Source organism: Trifolium pratense, linkage group LG4, assembly GCF_020283565.1.
Source record: "Trifolium pratense cultivar HEN17-A07 linkage group LG4, ARS_RC_1.1, whole genome shotgun sequence".
Taxonomy (NCBI): domain Eukaryota; kingdom Viridiplantae; phylum Streptophyta; class Magnoliopsida; order Fabales; family Fabaceae; genus Trifolium; species Trifolium pratense.
The window spans coordinates 59,178,671-59,202,858 of NC_060062.1; the positions used below are offsets into that span (position 1 = coordinate 59,178,671).

Here is a 24,188-nt window from a genome sequence, read left to right on the forward strand (position 1 = left end):
TTTTGGGAGGCAATCCTTTAGGTTCCTGAAACACCCCTGCACACATACTCAACAGTTGTTCCAGTTCCCTTGATTGCTCCTCATCTAAGGAATGAAAGACACCTCTATTTACCTTGTTCATTTTCCAATCCACAACCTCATTCCTCCATGGCTTACACACCACACTATGTAATGTCTCCATATTGCTCAACTGACTATCCACCCCCTTCATAGTGATCCATTGTTTATTGTACCAAAAGCTCATAGTTTGCTTTTGCCAGTTTACTATCATGTCTCCAAGGGTACGGAGCCATTCAATTCCTAACACCACATCAACACAACCCAAGTCAAAAATCTGTGCATCCACCCTAATTTGCAGCTCATCCATCGCAATTTCCAACTGGGTGCATACCCCATTAGTTTTGGCACATGAGCCATCACCTAATTTGATACTCATTGCAGGACCATCAATTCTTTCCCAATTCATTTTTTGAACCAATTGTTGAGAAATAAAGTTGTGTGAAGCTCCACTGTCAATTAGTATCACCACTGGAACTTCGTGAATGGAACCTCTAACCTTTATCACTTGCGGTTTCGAGCTTGGTTGATGGTTAATTTGGTGCAGTTGTCTCAACTCCAGTACACTCATCTCACCATGAGCTTCTTCTTCTTCACTGTCTACTTCGACAGCTATTAGCTTCCCTTCTGATTCATCCTCATCATCATCAATCACCAACACCTTGAGATGACGTTCAGGGCATTGATGCTTGAGGTGATTAGCTCCACCGCATCGGAAGCAGAGACCTTTCTTTCGCCGTTCCATGATTTCATTATACGAAAGAGAAGAGTATCCTCTGTCGCGATTTTGGCTGCGTCGTGGATCATTTGAATTGGGCCGGTCTTGCTTAGGCCCACCTCCTCCTTCCTTAGATCCATCACCCGATCCATTTTTAACAAAAACCCAATCAGACCGGTCCTTTTGCGAACCACTAATTCCGGTTCGGTTGGACCCATGAACCGGCTTATGTGGTCTATTAAACCCTGGTCCATCTTTCTTCGTCTCCCTTTCAACGGCACGTGCAACTTGCAGAACCTTCGATCTCGTTAATTCTCCCACAACCGATAAACTACGCACCTTCCCTTTAATTTCTTCCTTCAATCCATGTAGAAAATAGCCCAGAAATTGTTTATCTGGTAATCTCGGAATCTGAGCGGTGAGATACTCAAAGTCGTTGATATAATCATCAACGCTCCCTTTCTGACGGAGCTCTGTCAACTGTTCGTAAACGTCACCTTCTCCTTGTCCACCATATCTCTCCAACAACTCCTGCTTCAACGTCTCCCAATCCAAGTTTTCATTTTCATTAATCAATGAATTGAAGAAGTGAATCGTTCCTCCTTCCATACATAACTGCGCCAAGTTCACCTTTATCTCCGGTCGAGTGTTCTGAACACGGAAATACACTTCTGCTCTTGAGATCCATCCAGCTGGATCCTCACCGTTGAACATCGGTAACTCAACCTTCTTCACCGATCGACGAAATTCAGCTAAAGAATCGTCATCGAGATGATTACTGCCCGAGTGAGAATGGCGTCGCATCGATCCCTCAATGGATTTCTTTGCTGGATCTACTGCGATTTCATCTTCGACAGCAATCGATTTTCCAATACTCTTCTCAAACAACGCTATGAGACGCGCTTGATTCTGCTCCATATTGTGTAGAGTTGTTTTCACTCCACTCAACTCTGCTTCTAACGAAGCGATCTTCTCATCCATGTTTCGAATCAACTGAATCTGGGTTGTATTCTTAGGCATTCACTGATCCTCTTATCACGATCCGGCAGGTCGGACCAATTTGTTAGAAACCAATCACAGTAAAACAGAATTTGGAAATAACAGGGCAAAATAACAGAGTTTTATTGATTCAAAAGGAATGGAGTGTTACAGATTATAGGAAATGCGAATGTAATATGAACTACCAGAGCCAAGCTCAGTAAAGCAAGCACTATGCTTGCTTCCACATTCTCAACAGAAGAATAATCAAAAGGTACCTTCCCTTTTCCTACACCTTCTCCTTATATCTTGGAAACTAACTCACCTGCCCCCTTTCTCTCTCTCCCACGTCATGAGAGTCTAACTAACTTTTGGCATCTTCCCTCTTCTAGAATATACCTTCCAAACTCTAGGGCCCACTGATGATTGCACTAATGATGAGTCATTATTATTGTTGCTAACAGACTGAGTTCTATCAATAAGTGACTAACATAATAGTAGGAGTATTCTCCCTAGTCTTTTTGTGACGTCGATTCTCTCTAGTCTTATTTATAAGCAAAAGTTAAGAAAAAGTTTTGGCTTTAAATATATAAGTAAAAGTCACCATATTCAATCCTATTTAATGTTATTGTTCTAAAAATACCTCTCATTAATTAAACCTCATTTTTCTCTTTCTCTAGCCGGCCCTATTTTCTTTTTCTCTGAGTTTCTTCTTCCTCTATTAGTTAGGGGTGATTTTAGGTCATATTTGGCCTAAAATCACCCCTCTTCACCTTTTTTCTTGTTGTTTTCAATCTAAATAAGTGATTTTTCACATAGATTAAGTTTTTTAGTTGTTTTTCTTTTTTTATTTGTGTGATATCGTCGTCTGAGTGCAGCGTTTGTGTTGATCGTCGTCTTGGTACGACGTTGTTGAATTCTCCGTCTTGTTACGGTGTTCGTTTAGTTCATATTGAAAGATCATCTTCAATCAATTGCAGATTCAATCAATGATTTGGGCATCAACGTTGCAGATCCGGAAGCATGGATATTTCGGTGACTTTAGTTTTATCATATTATTATTTGCAGGCATTTTGCCGTTGTATGCTATTAACACGGATGCTGTGAGTTTGTTCGCAGATTCATCCTTTTTGTTTTTAGCGATGTTGAATGTGTATTTGGATCTGATGTACTATATCAATTATTGGAATGAATGAATATCGTTATCTTTTTAGTCAAAAAAAAAAAAACCTCTCATTAATTACTAACATAGTGTAGCACAAGTGATAAATATTTGAGTCCCGTAACCCTTTGATCCTGGGTTTGATCCGCTGTCGCGCACGGGTCAAAAACGAGTTTAAGAAAAAAAGTAGTGTAGGGAAGCGACACTCGAGTATCGTATCACGAGGACTCTTTATCAATAATTAGCAGTATCAGATTCAAGCAAAAATTGTAAATTAGGGGGTTTCGGTTTGTGAAAACAGAGAGCAAAAGTGTGAAATTTAATAATAACAAAGCAATCAATCCATTGGTTACGTCAAACTTCGTTCATTATCTATCATAGGTTCACGGAAGAAATATTTCTTTTCAGTTTCTATCCTTGACTGATCATAAAACTAACTAATCAAGCGCCAATTGGTTTTATATGAATTCGGACTGTTTAAAAAGCTTATAACAGTGCGTATGATTAATTATGACAGAGCAAACAAGCGTTACAGAATCACAATCAATACTATGCAAACCGCGAATTCAATCAATCCTACAACAAGCGTATAGACTCTGTAAATTCCTAACCGAATTAAATTAAACAAGCGATAACTTAATTCGAATAACCTCGTAGAAACTTGCAACCGAATTACATACAATTAAGCATCAAATGATAAACGAATTGCAAGTCATAAAGCAAGAGAAAGGCAGCGAAATTTACAGAGAAAGAAATAGAAACATGAATTGAAATTGCATTAGAATTCAAACCTCAAGATAATGAACCAAAGTGTCTTAACCAACGGATTGATCTATAGTTCTTAGTTCTCCATTCAAAGAGGCTGGCTGCTAGGGTTTGTTTATTTCGTGAATATTCAGAATTGATCAGCCCTAGGCTGATTTTTCAGTTTTTATACATCAAGTAAAACGGGCCGTAAAACAATTGGGCCGAAAAACATAAGTCATGTTGGAAAATAATTAAATCTTTGTAAGTCTGAAACTTGACGAGTAAATATGACTCCTTTGAGCTCAGAATTGGCCTTCGGCTTCAACATAAAAGTTGTGGCATTTTTACTTATCTTTCCAACGCATATTTCCGCGCCTCAATCCGATATCCGAAGCTCCAGTTATGATCTGTGCAAGGAAAAGTGTCAAATTACTGTTTATTACGAAAATAAATAGCAAAAGTTAAATAATAGCAAAACTAGACTCTAAATAGAAAACATTATAAAAACATTAAAATACTAGGAGAAGTTATAAAATTGCCATAGCATATGATGAATAAAAGTGCATTAAAAATGCACTGATCAAATTCCCCCACACTTATTCTTTTGCTCTCCTGGGCAAAACTCAAGAACAAAGCATGCTACTTTGCTGAATACATCAAGAATCTCCTTGTCTTCTTCTGCCTTATTCTTTTTATTTTTCTGCACCCTTTGAGGAAAAGGGATTGGTGGCACATATGCTTTTTCAGTCTCAGCAGTCTCAGCGGTCGCAGAAGGTTCAGCAGGTTCAGGAACAGATGATGTTGCAATGGTTTTTTTTCTTTTCTCTGGAGCTGGAGCTGGTTCGGTCACTCTTCCGGATCGCAAGGTAATTGCACTCACATTCCCATTTGGGTTCGGAACTGATTGTGCAGGAAGGTTACCGGAGCCTTGAGCTTGTAATTGGCCTATTGCATTGGCCATTTGTCCCATCTGTGTTGTCAAGGTCTGAATGCTAGCATCGGTCCTTTGTTGGAACTGGAGGTTGTTCACGGACATTTGTTTAACAAGATCCTCTAAGGATGGTCCGGAAGGTGTAGAGGCAACAGCTTGAGGTGGATTTTGTTGTTGGCTGGTTTGTGGGTTTCCATATCGAAGGTTGGGATGGTTCCTCCAACTGGGATGATATTTGTTGGTGGATAGGTCAGGAGTGTTGTTGTACCTGTTTTGGTTGTAAAGGTTGGCTGCATAAGCTTGTGGCAGCTCAGTAATGGACTCGTCTCTCAGAATGGGACAGGTGTCGGTCGGGTGCTCAGGAGAGGTACAAATACCGCACAAAGTTGTTGTTTGAGGTTTTACTAATGCCAACTGCTTGACTAAGGTGGTGAGATCGTCAAGTCTGGTCTCTAGAGCTTTGTTGGAAGAAACCTGCATTTGATTCACGCTTTGAACAGAATTGTCTCTAGTGGTAAACTGTTGAGAATTAAGAGACATGTTTTCAATGAGGGCTTTGGCAGCGGCTGGAGTTTTATCGACTAGCGCTCCACCACTAGCAGCATCAAGAATGTTCCTGTCCATTGGTAACAACCCCTCATAAAAGTATTGGATGAGGAGTTGCTCGGTAATCTGGTGTTGAGGGCAGCTAGATACCAAGTGTTTGAACCTCTCCCAATACTCGGTCAGCGACTCATTACCTTGTCTAACGCCACAAATCTCCTTTCTTATTGAGGCAGCTCTGGAAGCAGGAAAATATCTTTCCAAGAACACTTTTTTCAGGGCAGTCCAGCTTGCAATTGAGTTTGGCTCGAGATAATATATCCAATCCTTCGCTGCACCCTGCAATGAAAAAGGAAAAGCTCGAAGTTTGATGTGATCTTCAGTGATCCCTTCAGGCTTAAGTGGTGTAGAACACACCACTTGGAATTCTTTCAGATGTTTGTGCGGATCCTCACCTGCAAGACCACTAAACTTGGGCAACAAGTGTATTAAACCTGATTTTAATTCAAAAGGAACAGCAGCAGCATCATATTCAATACACAAGCCATTATAATTCACATCAGGAGCAGCTAATTGCCTTAAGGTTCTATTATCAGCCATTTCAAAATCAAGTTCAGAATCCGAAGCAAACAAGTTATGCAAGTAGTCAGGCTCAGAATCAGATATAGGGTTAGAATCAATGTTACCGGAATGCACGCTATTAGCTCGGTTGAGCCTCTTGCGTGCGTGGAGTGTTCTTTCTATCTCAGGGTCAGGAAGCACTAATTGGAACTGTCCAGCAGACCTGGTCATGCAAGAAGTGATAAACAACAATTACGGTAATTCCAACTATGTCCCTACAACGAAAATAGGTGAGTAAAATAGAAAACAGGTCAAACTGAATGAGAAAAAATCTAAAAATACCACGAAAATTCTAATTAACTAAAATAAAGATGACACAATTTTTTTTGGATTTTTTCGAAAATACGAAATCAGTAAAAAATTAAAATAAAATAGAAAAACGAGGAATTTGGGGCTGAGAGGGTGGTGTCCCGTATTTTGTCCCAAAATAGGGGATTTTGAACCCTGATTTTTTTCTGAGGGAATGGGATGGTCGAAAAGCAGAACAGACGCAAAATCAGCCCTAATTCGTCTCTTAATTTTTGTACGGCAAACACGCAATAGTAAAAGAAACAAGCAATTCTAATACTGATTAACACAATTATGAGTCCCCGGCAACGGCGCCAATTTGATCCGCTGTCGCGCACGGGTCAAAAACGAGTTTAAGAAAAAAAGTAGTGTAGGGAAGCGACACTCGAGTATCGTATCACGAGGACTCTTTATCAATAATTAGCAGTATCAGATTCAAGCAAAAATTGTAAATTAGGGGGTTTCGGTTTGTGAAAACAGAGAGCAAAAGTGTGAAATTTAATAATAACAAAGCAATCAATCCATTGGTTACGTCAAACTTCGTTCATTATCTATCATAGGTTCACGGAAGAAATATTTCTTTTCAGTTTCTATCCTTGACTGATCATAAAACTAACTAATCAAGCGCCAATTGGTTTTATATGAATTCGGACTGTTTAAAAAGCTTATAACAGTGCGTATGATTAATTATGACAGAGCAAACAAGCGTTACAGAATCACAATCAATACTATGCAAACCGCGAATTCAATCAATCCTACAACAAGCGTATAGACTCTGTAAATTCCTAACCGAATTAAATTAAACAAGCGATAACTTAATTCGAATAACCTCGTAGAAACTTGCAACCGAATTACATACAATTAAGCATCAAATGATAAACGAATTGCAAGTCATAAAGCAAGAGAAAGGCAGCGAAATTTACAGAGAAAGAAATAGAAACATGAATTGAAATTGCATTAGAATTCAAACCTCAAGATAATGAACCAAAGTGTCTTAACCAACGGATTGATCTATAGTTCTTAGTTCTCCATTCAAAGAGGCTGGCTGCTAGGGTTTGTTTATTTCGTGAATATTCAGAATTGATCAGCCCTAGGCTGATTTTTCAGTTTTTATACATCAAGTAAAACGGGCCGTAAAACAATTGGGCCGAAAAACATAAGTCATGTTGGAAAATAATTAAATCTTTGTAAGTCTGAAACTTGACGAGTAAATATGACTCCTTTGAGCTCAGAATTGGCCTTCGGCTTCAACATAAAAGTTGTGGCATTTTTACTTATCTTTCCAACGCATATTTCCGCGCCTCAATCCGATATCCGAAGCTCCAGTTATGATCTGTGCAAGGAAAAGTGTCAAATTACTGTTTATTACGAAAATAAATAGCAAAAGTTAAATAATAGCAAAACTAGACTCTAAATAGAAAACATTATAAAAACATTAAAATACTAGGAGAAGTTATAAAATTGCCATAGCATATGATGAATAAAAGTGCATTAAAAATGCACTGATCAAATTCCCCCACACTTATTCTTTTGCTCTCCTGGGCAAAACTCAAGAACAAAGCATGCTACTTTGCTGAATACATCAAGAATCTCCTTGTCTTCTTCTGCCTTATTCTTTTTATTTTTCTGCACCCTTTGAGGAAAAGGGATTGGTGGCACATATGCTTTTTCAGTCTCAGCAGTCTCAGCGGTCGCAGAAGGTTCAGCAGGTTCAGGAACAGATGATGTTGCAATGGTTTTTTTTCTTTTCTCTGGAGCTGGAGCTGGTTCGGTCACTCTTCCGGATCGCAAGGTAATTGCACTCACATTCCCATTTGGGTTCGGAACTGATTGTGCAGGAAGGTTACCGGAGCCTTGAGCTTGTAATTGGCCTATTGCATTGGCCATTTGTCCCATCTGTGTTGTCAAGGTCTGAATGCTAGCATCGGTCCTTTGTTGGAACTGGAGGTTGTTCACGGACATTTGTTTAACAAGATCCTCTAAGGATGGTCCGGAAGGTGTAGAGGCAACAGCTTGAGGTGGATTTTGTTGTTGGCTGGTTTGTGGGTTTCCATATCGAAGGTTGGGATGGTTCCTCCAACTGGGATGATATTTGTTGGTGGATAGGTCAGGAGTGTTGTTGTACCTGTTTTGGTTGTAAAGGTTGGCTGCATAAGCTTGTGGCAGCTCAGTAATGGACTCGTCTCTCAGAATGGGACAGGTGTCGGTCGGGTGCTCAGGAGAGGTACAAATACCGCACAAAGTTGTTGTTTGAGGTTTTACTAATGCCAACTGCTTGACTAAGGTGGTGAGATCGTCAAGTCTGGTCTCTAGAGCTTTGTTGGAAGAAACCTGCATTTGATTCACGCTTTGAACAGAATTGTCTCTAGTGGTAAACTGTTGAGAATTAAGAGACATGTTTTCAATGAGGGCTTTGGCAGCGGCTGGAGTTTTATCGACTAGCGCTCCACCACTAGCAGCATCAAGAATGTTCCTGTCCATTGGTAACAACCCCTCATAAAAGTATTGGATGAGGAGTTGCTCGGTAATCTGGTGTTGAGGGCAGCTAGATACCAAGTGTTTGAACCTCTCCCAATACTCGGTCAGCGACTCATTACCTTGTCTAACGCCACAAATCTCCTTTCTTATTGAGGCAGCTCTGGAAGCAGGAAAATATCTTTCCAAGAACACTTTTTTCAGGGCAGTCCAGCTTGCAATTGAGTTTGGCTCGAGATAATATATCCAATCCTTCGCTGCACCCTGCAATGAAAAAGGAAAAGCTCGAAGTTTGATGTGATCTTCAGTGATCCCTTCAGGCTTAAGTGGTGTAGAACACACCACTTGGAATTCTTTCAGATGTTTGTGCGGATCCTCACCTGCAAGACCACTAAACTTGGGCAACAAGTGTATTAAACCTGATTTTAATTCAAAAGGAACAGCAGCAGCATCATATTCAATACACAAGCCATTATAATTCACATCAGGAGCAGCTAATTGCCTTAAGGTTCTATTATCAGCCATTTCAAAATCAAGTTCAGAATCCGAAGCAAACAAGTTATGCAAGTAGTCAGGCTCAGAATCAGATATAGGGTTAGAATCAATGTTACCGGAATGCACGCTATTAGCTCGGTTGAGCCTCTTGCGTGCGTGGAGTGTTCTTTCTATCTCAGGGTCAGGAAGCACTAATTGGAACTGTCCAGCAGACCTGGTCATGCAAGAAGTGATAAACAACAATTACGGTAATTCCAACTATGTCCCTACAACGAAAATAGGTGAGTAAAATAGAAAACAGGTCAAACTGAATGAGAAAAAATCTAAAAATACCACGAAAATTCTAATTAACTAAAATAAAGATGACACAATTTTTTTTGGATTTTTTCGAAAATACGAAATCAGTAAAAAATTAAAATAAAATAGAAAAACGAGGAATTTGGGGCTGAGAGGGTGGTGTCCCGTATTTTGTCCCAAAATAGGGGATTTTGAACCCTGATTTTTTTCTGAGGGAATGGGATGGTCGAAAAGCAGAACAGACGCAAAATCAGCCCTAATTCGTCTCTTAATTTTTGTACGGCAAACACGCAATAGTAAAAGAAACAAGCAATTCTAATACTGATTAACACAATTATGAGTCCCCGGCAACGGCGCCAATTTGATCCGCTGTCGCGCACGGGTCAAAAACGAGTTTAAGAAAAAAAGTAGTGTAGGGAAGCGACACTCGAGTATCGTATCACGAGGACTCTTTATCAATAATTAGCAGTATCAGATTCAAGCAAAAATTGTAAATTAGGGGGTTTCGGTTTGTGAAAACAGAGAGCAAAAGTGTGAAATTTAATAATAACAAAGCAATCAATCCATTGGTTACGTCAAACTTCGTTCATTATCTATCATAGGTTCACGGAAGAAATATTTCTTTTCAGTTTCTATCCTTGACTGATCATAAAACTAACTAATCAAGCGCCAATTGGTTTTATATGAATTCGGACTGTTTAAAAAGCTTATAACAGTGCGTATGATTAATTATGACAGAGCAAACAAGCGTTACAGAATCACAATCAATACTATGCAAACCGCGAATTCAATCAATCCTACAACAAGCGTATAGACTCTGTAAATTCCTAACCGAATTAAATTAAACAAGCGATAACTTAATTCGAATAACCTCGTAGAAACTTGCAACCGAATTACATACAATTAAGCATCAAATGATAAACGAATTGCAAGTCATAAAGCAAGAGAAAGGCAGCGAAATTTACAGAGAAAGAAATAGAAACATGAATTGAAATTGCATTAGAATTCAAACCTCAAGATAATGAACCAAAGTGTCTTAACCAACGGATTGATCTATAGTTCTTAGTTCTCCATTCAAAGAGGCTGGCTGCTAGGGTTTGTTTATTTCGTGAATATTCAGAATTGATCAGCCCTAGGCTGATTTTTCAGTTTTTATACATCAAGTAAAACGGGCCGTAAAACAATTGGGCCGAAAAACATAAGTCATGTTGGAAAATAATTAAATCTTTGTAAGTCTGAAACTTGACGAGTAAATATGACTCCTTTGAGCTCAGAATTGGCCTTCGGCTTCAACATAAAAGTTGTGGCATTTTTACTTATCTTTCCAACGCATATTTCCGCGCCTCAATCCGATATCCGAAGCTCCAGTTATGATCTGTGCAAGGAAAAGTGTCAAATTACTGTTTATTACGAAAATAAATAGCAAAAGTTAAATAATAGCAAAACTAGACTCTAAATAGAAAACATTATAAAAACATTAAAATACTAGGAGAAGTTATAAAATTGCCATAGCATATGATGAATAAAAGTGCATTAAAAATGCACTGATCAGGGTTCGATCTCCGGCCGGTGATATTGAGAAGCATTTGTTGGGAGATTTCAACTCCTTAAATAGATCTCAGTTATCTCGAAATGATTAGTCTCTGCAGTTGCGCGCGAAAAATACCTTTGAAAAAAAAAAAACATCTCATTAACTACATAGTCCAAGGGCGGACCCACAACGATGTCAGGGGTGCACTTGCACACCCTCAACTTTTTCAAATTTATACCAATATTTTCAGTTTTATTTAATTTGCACCCCCTCAACTTTTATGTTTTGCATCCATTGCACTCTCTTCTCTCCTCAACTTTACACATATACTCCTATATAGCTAAGCTTACACTTTCCAATGTCTGTTGCACTCTATTGAAAATTCAGTATGACACATTCCTATGGCTGAGCATCACGCATGTGAGGAAGAACACTTTATATTAATTAATTAATGCATTTAATTTAATTATAATAATTGAAATACAAAATATTATTGCTAAATGACATATGTAATGTAATGTAGGTATAGAAATTGTGGGCTGAACTCCAGAGTAAAACGATCATTTGGGGAATTTGTGGTACATAATAATAATAATAATAATAATAATAATATATTTTTTGTGTTCTAAAATATAAGTAAAAATATATCAATAAAAATTAATATATGTGGTCTAAATTTACACAAAATATATTAATTTTTTTCATTAATTTTCACTTATATTTTAAAATAGATGGAGTATGTATTTGTTTTTCGCTTTTTAAGGGGGTATGTATTTAAAATCAATGAAAAGTAAAGAATATTTTATAAAGTTGTAGAATTTTTAACTGGTGAATAATAATAAAATTATAATGTTCTAATTATAGTTGCAAAAAAATTCAAAAATTGAAACAATATTGAACCAACAATAGCGATCATTTGTGGAGCCAAAAGTATTTCAGAGGATCAATTGTAAATGTTTTTAAATAATGAAATAATGAATTTTTTCCAACGTATATTTTTAAATAATAGTATTTTTAAATATTGAATAATGAATTTAAAGGAAAAGTGTAAACTTTAAAAGGGCATATACATTGAAAGTAAAAATAGAACAATAAAATTTTATGGCAATATCAGTTTGTCCTCTACAATTATTAGCCAAGGAATAAATAGATAAAATTATTAAACTCCTTATAATATGAGAGGAAGGGAGTAAGTATTTTTATAACATTATTAAATAGGTTGTAAATACTAAATAGGTTACTTATCAATATCAATAGAGTTGGAATTAAGTTATACCGAGTTAGGTTTTGTCAGGCTTGAGTGTGACCGATTAAAAAATTAAAGGTCCGAGTCTGACATTTTAAAATTCTGATGTGACTTACATCCCAATTTCACAATGTTATGAATAAGCAGTGTATTGGAAAATCAAAATCAGATCATCTTTGTTCCTGTGTATGAGAATTAATTAAAAAAATTTATCAACAATTGTGACGTAAAAATGTAAAATATTAAACCTACTTGGGTTGATATGATGGTATTGGCTTGAGACCTGAGAGTGTGCTCTTTCTTAAGGTCTTGGGTTTAATTCTCTCTGGTGCCAATTTAGGTAGGATAATTTAGTTTTTTCAAAAAGAAAAAATAAATTGAACGACAATAACTTTTTCTTCATGTATAATAGTTAATTTAAATATTTTTTATCAGCAACAACAACATAATTCCCGTATCATTTAAAATTTTCATCACCAACAACTTATTTCCCGTATATAATAGTTAGTTAAATTTTTTATCAATAATAATTTGTTTCTTGTTTACAATAGTTAATTAAATTTTTTCATGAGAAAAAAATATTCTGTATATAATAATTAATTTAAAATTTTCACCGGTAAGTTCTAATCAAATAATATAATACTCTCTAATCACTTTTTAAATGTACTAAAAAAACTAAATTTGTTTATAATAGTGACCGGAATGAATAATTGATATCATCAATTTGAGAAATGTATGATACTCCCTTCGGTATTCTTTATATTTTTACTTTCATCACCAGTTTAATCTGATTCAGAATCAATTCTAAAATCAAGTGATTTCAATTCTTTTCCGATCGTAGTTGCATAGATCCAACTATCAAAAGATCTTATAATAATAATTGTTCTGGACTAGACTAATGCTAGTCCACCTAGACCCTCACAAAGTCCCCATGGCTTGCCCAACCACCTCCATGTCAGCATGGCACAACCTCTCCACCAAGATAGGGTAAAATTACTACTCTACCCACTATCTAAGGGTAATATCTTGGCAGTCCCTCTTAATGGGCCTTGGCTAGTCCAGCCCATTAAGAGGACCTTTGGCCCAGAGCTGGGGGCTATAAATACTCTCCCTCTTGGGAGAGCAAGGTAGAACATTATTCATTATCACAATTACTCTCTCTCTCTAACTTCTCTCTAGTATCTCTTTTGCTCTCTACCTTTACTGACTTAGGCATCGGAGCACCTGCAGGTACAACCCCCCCCTCCGTGGATCATCTGCTCGGACCTGCTGCCTATCACCTGCTCAACGGACTTCCAGCTGGCCTTCTACCTGTTCTGATCAACAGTTAAGATCAGTGGCGCCGACTGTGGGGACCTGAGTTCTCCCCTTCTTTGTTTCGAGCAAGTAAACCAAAGAACAAAACCAATCAATCACTTTTTCATCATGGCCAGTTCATCTCATTTCAACAATGACGTTGAGGACGCTGCTCCTCCATCTTCTCCCCGTCTGTCTCCTGCTCTCATCACGACCTCCAGGCCCTCCCCGAGTCTGACCCTAGAGACGGGCAGGAAACTTCCTGGACTTCTGAGGATGGCGACTTGGTCGTCTTGACTGAGAAGCAGGCAGGGAAGCGCCCTCAGTCCGAGCAGGGCAAATCAGCAGAGACCGACTTGTCCACTGCTTCAGTTACCAATGCTGAACTAGCAGCACTCATAGCTGCCCTAAAGCAAACCACCGAAGCTCTCCAAGGCCAGAATCGCCGAATGGACGAGCAGAATATGAGACTAGATCGCTTGGAAAGGAATCAGCGACTCTCAAGGAACAACTCTCCCCCGAGGAGAACTCCCACTTCTCAATCCCCTCCTCGTCAGGAAACTGTCAGGCAACGACGACCTGCCCTTGAGAGGATCGAGCAGCCTGGCAAGAAAAGAGACCATGTCTCCCCTCCCCGCGAGGGTATATCTTCGCCAAATGTCAAAAAAGGAAAAATTGTGGACCGAACACCTCCTCGTCGTCATTCTCCCCAGGGACTCAGCTTGATGACCAAACAAGGGCAGCCAGTAAGCCGCAGCCATCACACTGACCAATTCTCCAGGAGCCCAACTCCTGATCGGGAGGGATCACCTCCCCTAAACTCACATGAGAGTGACGAGGATGATCCCCGCTGCCCTTTATCTCACGACATACTTCAAGCACCCGTTCCAAAGGGATGTGAGCGACCACCTCCTCTCCCAGCTTATGATGGACTTTCTGACCCAGATGAACACATCGCATCAGTCAATGCTACCCTGAACTTCTTGAGGGTCAGCGGAGCAATTAGATGCAGAATATTTCCAACTACTCTGAGAAAGGGAGCTATGGCTTGGTACCACAGCCTAGCTCCTCGCTCCATAACCTCATGGATGGATCTATCCGACCAATTCCGCAGACACTTCACTGCTTCCCGCAAGCAACCAAAGACTGAAGCAGTCCTGGACGCCATCTTCCAGGCTGATAATGAATCTCTCCGCAGTTTCATAGAGAGGTTCAACAAAGAAGCCGTCCAGGTAGAAACAACTGATGACATGAAGAAATACCTGCTCCAAAGGGGCCTTAGGCCAAACTCCGACTTTGCTAAAGCCGTTGGAATCGAAAAACCGCGCACCTTTAGCGACCTCCTCCTCAAATCTCAACCCTACATCCAATATGAAGAGCAACAAGCTGCAGATGCTGCCCGTTATGGGCGAGCAGGAAACAGTCAACCTGCTCCTCGTTCAAATGCTGAACAGTCCAGCCAAGGAGGAGGGAGACGAAGAGGCGAAAGGCCTAGGGAACCCCGTGGACCTCCTAGCACGTTCAGCAACTATACTCCCCTTAGCAAAACTCAGGAAGAAATTTGGAAAGAGTGCAACTCAGCTGAGTTCACTAAAGCAGGAATTAAATTTCCAAGACAACAACCCACAAAGCCTGGCCAAGACAAGAGCAGGTACTGCAAGTACCACAAAGGTTACGGCCATCTGACTGACGACTGCATCCAATTGAAGGATGCCATTGAAATTTTGATTAGAAATGGGCAAATCAAACAATACGTGAAGAGGGGCGATGCTCCCCGGGCAGAAGCTGCTGAGACCAGCAACACTGAAGAAGCTGCACCAGAAAAATCCGGGCACAAGCCAGTTGCCCTTGCCATCTCCAGAACTGAAGACTTCTTTGTCCCCGACTACTTGGACGACACCTATGTTGCTCCCACGCTGAGCAAATGGGACGCACTTGCCCACGCTATGGTCATCTCTGGTGGAGGTTTTGATAAACAGACTGTGGGATCCATCAAGAGAAAATTTGAAGAATTGATAGATGGCTCCTCCAACCTGAGTGCAACTTTGGATAAACCGAAAGGGCAATCAAAGCCCTTAGCCTTCTATATGGAAGAGCTGCCCGGTGGAACTGCAAACTCCCAGATACCCCTGCTCATCAGAGTGGACATGGCAAATATGGACGTCCGCAGGGTACTGGTCGACCAAGGAAGCTCCTGTGATATCATGTATTCCCAACTTTTCAAGACTCTGCAACTAGATGAAACCTACCTCACTCCTTATTTTGGATCTGATCTCTCCGGATTTAATGGAGCAACAACTAAGCCATGGGGCTATGTGGACCTGCTAGTCACTGTTGGCTCTGAAGAAACTGCAAAAACTATCAAAGTGAAATTCCTGGTAGTAGACTGCCCTTCTCTCTACCAGTGCATCCTGGGCCGAACAGCTATTGCTGACTTAATGGCTGTCCCTTCAACCGCCCACCTCAAGATGAAGTATTATACTCATAAAGGCCAAGTTGCGACACTGCATGGAGACATTGAAGCTGCAAGGAGAGTCTTCAATGCATCCTCCAAAGGAAATGAATATATCGGGCAGCTCCCCGAGTCCAAGAAGTCCAAGGCAACAACTTCCCTGCCCTTGCCAGAAATCAGCTCCATAGACCTCGACAGCCGCTTTTCCAAACAGGAAAACAAAGATGAGAAGAAGCTCCGCAAGGAGAAGAAGGAAGACGACGAGGCAAGCCAAGAGCACCGTCGTCCAGTTCCAGACGGCGAGTTCGAGCTGATGCCCTTCGGAGAAGACCCGAACAGGGCAGTGAAGATTGGGACCGGGCTCCCCGAACTTGCTAGGAAGCAACTTGAAGCCTGCTTGAAGGAAAATGCTGATCTGTTCGCCTGGCACGCTTCCGAGATGCCCGACTTGGACCCCAACATAGCATGTCACCAGCTGACTATTGATCCCACTGCACTTCCCATTGTACAACGTAGGCGTAGGCAGTCTCCGGAGAAATCGGAGGCTGCAGAAAAATGTGTAAAGGACCTCCTAGAGGCAAATTTTATTTCGGAGGCCAGGTATACAACCTGGCTGTCCAACGTTGTACTCGTCAAAAAATCTAATGGAAAGTGGAGGATGTGTTGCGACTATACCGATCTTAACAGGGCTTGCCCTAAAGACTCTTATCCCTTACCTTGCATTGATAGACTTGTTGATAATTCTTCTGGCTTTAAATTATTGTCTTTTATGGATGCTTATTCAGGTTATAACCAAATTCCAATGGCAGTAGCAGATAGAGAAAAAACAGCTTTCATGACCGAGTCGGGCAACTATTACTACAACGTAATGCCCTTCGGTCTCAAAAATGCAGGAGCTACATACCAGCGAATGATGAACAAAGTCTTCCGAGGACAAATAGGAGACATGCTCGAGGTATACATGGACGACATGATCGTAAAATCCCCCGAGGAACTCGACCATGTCGTGCACCTTCGAAAGGTGTTCGAGCAGGCCAGGAAATACAACATGAGATTCAACCCAGAGAAGTGCACCTTCGGGGTCCGAGCAGGTAAATTCCTGGGATTTTACCTAACCGAGCGAGGAATTGAAGCCAACCCTGACAAGTGCAGAGCTTTTGCCGAGCTCCCCACTCCGAGCGATAAGAAGTCCATACAAACTCTTAATGGAATGCTAACATCGCTTTCCAGATTTGTATCCAAATCAGCACAACATGCACTCCCCTTTTTCAAACTACTAAAGAAGGAAGCCGTCTTCGAATGGACAGATGAATGCGAGCAAGCTCTCCAACATCTGAAAAAGGCCTTATCAGAGCCACCTGTCCTCTCACGACCAAGTGACGAGGAGGTATTATACCTGTACCTTTCCGTCGCCTCAGAGGCTGTAAGTGCAGCTCTTATTCGTGAGACAAATGAAGGGCAGAAACCAGTATACTTTACGAGTAAAGCCTTGCAAGGTCCTGAACTAAGGTACCAACAAATTGAAAAAATAGCCCTTGCACTAGTTTATGCTGCGAGGAGACTAAGACATTATTTCTTGGCCCATACAATTGTGGTCCGGACAGACCAACCAATCAAGTCTTTGCTTGGTCGACCAGATATGGCGGGCAGGATGCTCAAATGGTCCCTCGAACTCTCAGAATTCGACATTCGTTACGAGAGCAGAAAAGCTCTAAAAGCCCAAGTCCTAGCTGACTTCGTCGCAGAGATGACGAGCTCCTCCCCTACAGTGGACGGAGCAGATAAATGGACAATCTTTGTAGACGGAGCATCAAGCGCTACAGGAGCAGGTGCAGGCATCATTCTTGAAAATGAGAATGGCTTACTAATCGAGGTCTCCCTAGCACTATCCTTCCCAACTTCAAACAACCAAGCAGAGTATGAAGCATTCCTCGCTGGACTACGTTTGGCCGAGGACTTGCAAGCCAAGGAGATAAAAATCTACACAGATTCGCAACTGGTCGCCTCACAGGTGCTAGGAGAGTATCAGACCAAGAATGATAACCTCTCTGAATACCTAGTGCTAGTAAAGGAAAAGATCACCAAGTTCAACTCTGTTGAAATATTACATGTTCCCCGCGAGCATAACAAAAGGGCAGATATCCTGTCCAAGCTGGCAAGCACAAAAAGAAAGGGCGGAAACAAATCTGTCATCCAAGAGATACTCCCTCGTCCAAGCATAGAAAAACCAAGCAAGGTTGTTGACATAAAAGTCATTGGCGACAAAGACTGCTGGATGACTCCAGTATACAACTTCCTCGAGCACGGAACTCTCCCTGACGACCAGAAACAAGCAGCTATAGTCAGACGAAGAGCCTGCTCCTATGTCATCCTTGATGGAAAGTTATACAGGAGAGGATTTTCCATTCCTCTCCTAAAATGTGTGGACGAGGACACAGCAGATTACATCCTGCGCGAAGTTCATGAGGGCATTAACGCCCAACACCTGGGAGGAAGGTCGCTTGCCAGGAAAGCTCTACGAGCAGGGTACTATTGGCCTACTATGCAACAGGACGCCAAAGACCACGTAAAAAAATGTGACAAATGCCAAAGGCATGGGGATATGCACTTAGCTCCCCCTCGAGAACTAAAATCTTTGTCTTCCCCCTGGCCCTTCGCCTGGTGGGGCATGGACTTACTTGGTCCTTTTACCAAAGGACTTTATCAAAATCGCTACCTAATAGTAGCAGTGGACTACTTCACGAAGTGGGTGGAAGCCGAACCCCTCTCCGACATCACATCACTCAGAGTCCTGCGCTTCTTCAAAAGAAATGTGCTAGCTAGATTCGGAATACCACAGGTGGTAGTCACAGACAACGGAACACAGTTTACAGACAAAGATTTTCAAGCATTCCTTGTTGCCCTGGGCACCAAGCAGCACTTCACATCGGTCGAGCACCCCCAAACCAACGGGCAAGCTGAAGCAGCCAACAGAGTGATCCTGAGAGGGTTACGAAGAAGACTTGACCAAAACAAAAAGAAATGGGTCGAAGAGCTTGACAATGTACTCTGGGCCTATCGAACAACCCCACACTCCACAACTGGAGAAACCCCCTTCCGAATGGTATATGGAACGGAGGCAGTTATCCCCGTAGAGATTGGGGAACCATCTCGTCGGACTGAGCAGCCTCTTGACGAGGAGCAAAATGACGAAGCACTTCGAGAGGAGCTTGACCTCGTCGAAGAAATTCGAACAGGAGCTTCTTTAAAGGAGGCCACCCTGAAGCAGAAAATAGCTGCCCGTCATGACACCAAAGTCATCAAAAGAGAATTCGAGGTGGGCAGCCTCGTCCTAAGACGCAATGCAGACTCCCAGGATGGCAAACTTGCACCCAATTGGGAAGGACCATATCGCGTCATTGACAAAACAGAGAATGGTGCATACTATCTCGAGGACCTTCGAGGAAAGAAACTTCCTCGACCTTGGAATGCCCAGAAATTGAAACAATATTACAACTAAGTTATTGCCACACTAAAAGGCTGCTCGCACTTCAGAACACAACGAATCGAGCACCTTAAACAACGGAGGGCACCATGGCACACGTGTTGGTGTAAGCCCTAGAGGCCAATTATTTATAATTGCATGATACTTGTATTGGATAATTTACTTATTAAATAAAGGCTTTTCTTTATTATGTTTATGTGTTAAATAATAGAGTCCCTAGAATAGTAAGTTCATTGAATGGAACGTTAAGTGTGACTTAATCGTGAGAATCCATTACACATGAGAACACTATTCTTAAAACATCCGTAGTCGAGCTTTAATGTGAATTGGGATAACATCAAAACGTAGAGACTATTATGTTGGTAGACTGATGATCACATCTCACGGATCATAGATAAAGAGTTATCAAGTCTTCACATAGATATAAATATTAAGAGTAATATTTATATCGGATTGACCCACCATGAGAATACTACATAGTATGTTATGAAATGTCATAAGATATTCTCATAGTGATAAGTGGTGTATTCCACCCTTCGACCTGAAACCACTATGTTCCCTAGGTGTAGGAGTGTAGTACTTTGTCGCCATTCAAAGTTATCCGTAACAGGATGACTATAAGGTTGGTTGATGGGTATTCCACGAATCATGCTGAGGGACATGAGTGACCTAGATGGAATTTACCCCTCCTACATAACGGGAGATATGTCTATGGGCCCAATATTGAACTTAACAAGGGTGACGTACTATGCCTTGTGTTCAATATAGACATAAGGGTAAAAGGGTAATTATACACACGAGTTTTATCACGAAAGGTTTGTCAGATCACGTGACATTCTTGTGACTTGGGTAGCAGTGATGTGTTGCTAGATACCGCTCACTGTTTATAATATTGAGATTAATATTATTGCCAACGTCATAGGAACCTACAGGGTCACACACATAAGGACAGTTAATGACGGGAGAAATAAGTATGACTTATTAGTGGGGTGCGATTAGTTACAGTAGGTTATTGGGCTTATGAAGTCCAATAACCACTTTGGCCTGAAGACAACATAATAAGCTCTATAAATAGAGCCTTATGTAATTCAGTCAAGTGTTACACACATAATCTGAGTTTTAGAGTAATCCTAGAATTCTCTAAACCCTAACCGCACTAAATCTCCCTCTACCGTCGTCTTGAAGCTAGCACTAAGAGGTGAACGGAAACTGTTCGTGTGGACCGGCTAGAGGTGCTGCGATCGTGCGGTTCTTGTGATCAATTCAGAATCGAGGAATTGTTCTTCAAAGGTAATAATCGAAACCCTGATCATGTCCATTCGCAAGGATCCACCAAAGGAAAATTCTTAAATTTCCGCTGCGTTTTACTCTGTTTTAAATGCAATTTTCCTTCAGTGGTATCAGAGCCACTTGTGAAACCATGAATCGGTTTGTTGTTTATTACTGTTTTATTAATATGGTTTTGAATCGGTATTAATAATAATAACAAGGATTAATAAAATTTGATTGATCGGTTTTAAAATATATATGTGATATATATTTCTGATACGGCGCATCGGTGTATGTGATACATTGATCGTGTCATTCATTCGAATGTTTAAGTGATTGGCGTTTAATTTGGATGATTGTGAGCGTGAGCTTCGGAACCGTTTATGGTGAAGCATCATATATCCAATCGTTCATCTAGAACTAGCAGTCCTGAAACGTTTTGATGAATGGCGGTTGTATTAGGGTTTATAACAATACAAGTGTTGTGTTGTTATATATAAACAGAACATATTGTTCATTGAAAGTTTTAAGTGATTGTCGTGAGCATGGATGATTGTGAGCGTGAGCTTCGGAACCGATAACTGGTGAAGCATCATATATCCAATCGTTTATGGTGAACAAAATCCTGAAACGTTTTGATGAATGATTACTGTATTAATTTTGTAAAAGCAGAGTACGGCTAGGGTTTATACCTGAAGCATCAAGTGTTGGTGCGATTAGGAACCACCGTCCGCTGACCGGGCAGCGGAACCCCCGGCTAACTCTGCGTAAGGTGATCAATCATGGTGTTTTATTAATTGGACTAATGTAATAATAATAAAATTGTGTGTTTATTATTATTAAAGTTGCATGATGAATGGTTATGGCCTTAGTTCTTCTTTTCGTTTTATTTGGGATTTAAATACGGCCTGCGTGTCGTGCCTTTCTTATATTTTCTTGATGTAATTTCTTTTCTCATCTCACTCCCTCGTATGAACACGAGTTTCTTGTAGTGATGTAATATAAGATTAGCAAATAGGACAGGAAGGACAGCAATGAAGATCTATCTTGGAGAAGTATAGGTTTTTGTTAAATATAGCATAGGTTCTCTCATTGGCTTGAGGGAACAATCACGCTAGGGGCCATAACCATATCATTTTATTATATTATGTATGTTGATGCATGTTATGTATGGAGTGACGTCATTGTATGTAAGCCGTGGTAAGGTGAGATCAAATTAATTATAAAAGCCCTCAAAGGAATTAATATTAAGTTTTATTGCTTTCCAACGAATAGCGCCCTTCAAGATCAATATCGACAAATGTAGGTTTTGCCAACGCGAAGTGCATTGTCAATATTGATAAGTTGCGGTGAGGTAATTTATTTATCCGATCGCTATTTAATGGGTCTAACTTAACTAAAGAGAATATAATAAGATTATATAACTTTAGAAGCAAGTATTGGGTTATTCCATGTGATGGATTAGAATAAGTGTTATTCGCCCAATAGAAAGGATATGAGAGTTGTATGAGATACAATTGGAAAGGAGTTTCCTACCTAAATAACTAAGTTTTGTGTAATCAGCCCAACGCTGACTTAAAACGAAGTGAAATATGGATCTCATTCTCACTAGAAAATCTTCCAACGGGATTTTCCGAATCAAATGCCGAGGGTCATTTGTTTTGAGTAAAATAGTGGGAGCACATGTTTAATTAAAGGCCTAATTAAATGTGTATTAAAATTGTTCAAATACTTATATTTTCACTTTTACAATTGTAGATCACCATGTCAAACACCAATACTTCGAACAACATTTTGCGAAGCATTCTTGACAAAGAGAAATTGTCTGGGACAAATTTTCTTGATTGGCATCGTAACTTGAGGATAGTCCTCATGCACGAGAAAAAGCTGTATGCTATTGAGGAACCCCAACCTAACCCTGAGGATGAACCTGCGGCTAATGCCCCTAAGGCTCAAAGGGATGCTTATCAGAAGCGTCTTGATGATGCCATGGATGCAAAGTGCCTAATGCTGGCTACCATGACCTCTGAGCTTCAGAAGCAACATGAGGACATGAATGCGTTCGATATGATCGAACACTTGAAGACGCTCTACCAAGAGCAAGCCAGGATTGAAAGGTTTGAGGTTTCCAAAGCCCTGTTTTCAGCTAAGCTATCTGAGGGATCTCTAGTAAGTCCACATGTGCTCAAGATGATTGGGTACGTGGGGAACTTAGAAAAATTGGGATTTCCACTTGGAAATGAGCTTGCAACTGATCTGATCCTGCAATCGTTGCCGGAGAGTTTTAATCAGTTTGTTCTGAACTTCACCATGTCGGACATGGAAAAGACTTTGCCACAACTGCTGGGCATGTTGAGGCAGGCTGAGCAGAACATGAAAACAAAAGGGAAATCCAACCATGTTCTTATGATTGGCAATGGAAACAAAGGGAAGGGCAACAAAGGGAAGGGAGGTAAAGGGAAGGGCAAGGAAGTTGCCAAACCCAAACCTACCCCTAAAGCTTTGAAGCCCACTGGGGGAGTTGCAAAGGAGGGTAGGTGCTTCCACTGTAACAAGACTGGACATTGGAAGAGGAACTGCCCAAAATACCTGGAAGATAAAAAGAATGGAGTAGAGAGCTCCAATTCAGCAGGTATCTTTGTTATTGAAATTAATTTATCTACTTCTTCTACATGGGTATTAGATACCGGATGTGGTTCTCACATTTGTACTAATGTGCAGGGGCTGCAAAGGAGTAGAGGATTGGCTAAAGGTGAAGTCGACCTACGAGTGGGAAATGGAGCAAGAGTTGCCGCATTAGCTGTAGGAGTTTTTAATTTGACTTTACCTTCTGGTTTAATAATACAGTTAGAGAACTGCTTTTATGTACCTGCCATTAGCAGGAATATTATTTCTGTTTCTTGTTTGGATAAACTTGGCTTTTCATTTATAATAAAGAACAATTGTTGCTCCATTTATTTAAATGATATCTTTTATGCCACAGCTCAAATGAGTAATGGATTATATATTCTTGATCTTGAAATGCCAATTTATAACATTGATACGAAAAGGATTAAACCTAATGAGTTAAATCCTACATACCTTTGGCACTGTCGTTTGGGCCATATAAATGAGAAACGCATTTCCAAGCTCCATAAAGATGGGCTCTTGGATTCATTTGATTATGAATCTTTTGAAACATGCAGATCTTGCTTATTGGGAAAAATGACAAAGACCCCATTCACTGGTAAAGGTGAAAGGGCAAATGATCACTTGGCTCTCATACATACTGATGTATGTGGACCATTGAACACACATGCTAGAGGAGGTTTTCAGTACTTCATCACATTCACTGATGACTACAGCAGATATGGGTATGTATACCTAATGAAGCATAAGTCGGAATCCTTTGAAAAGTTCAAAGAATTTAAAAATGAAGTACAAAACCAACTAGGAAAGAAAATCAAAATCCTTCGATCAGATCGAGGAGGTGAGTATTTAAGCCTAGAATTTGATGACTATCTAAAAGAGTGTGGGATCTTATCCCAACTCACTCCTCCTGGAACACCGCAATGGAATGGTGTGTCTGAGAGAAGAAACCGAACCTTGTTGGACATGG

The 24,188-nt window shown here is 40.4% G+C and overlaps 2 protein-coding genes across 2 annotated transcripts; both read right to left on the reverse strand.

The window, feature by feature from the left end:
• Nucleotides 1-4,242: 4,242 nt before the first annotated feature.
• On the reverse strand, nucleotides 4,243-5,928 carry LOC123923035. Its single transcript, XM_045975687.1, has one exon. It carries the CDS (start codon nucleotides 5,926-5,928, stop codon nucleotides 4,243-4,245), a length of 1,686 nt encoding a protein of 561 aa, XP_045831643.1.
• Nucleotides 5,929-7,551: 1,623 nt separating this feature from the next.
• LOC123923036 lies at nucleotides 7,552-9,237 on the reverse strand. Its single transcript, XM_045975688.1, has one exon. The coding sequence runs from the start codon at nucleotides 9,235-9,237 to the stop codon at nucleotides 7,552-7,554; it is 1,686 nt and encodes a 561-aa protein (XP_045831644.1).
• Between the last annotated feature and the right edge of the window lie 14,951 nt (nucleotides 9,238-24,188).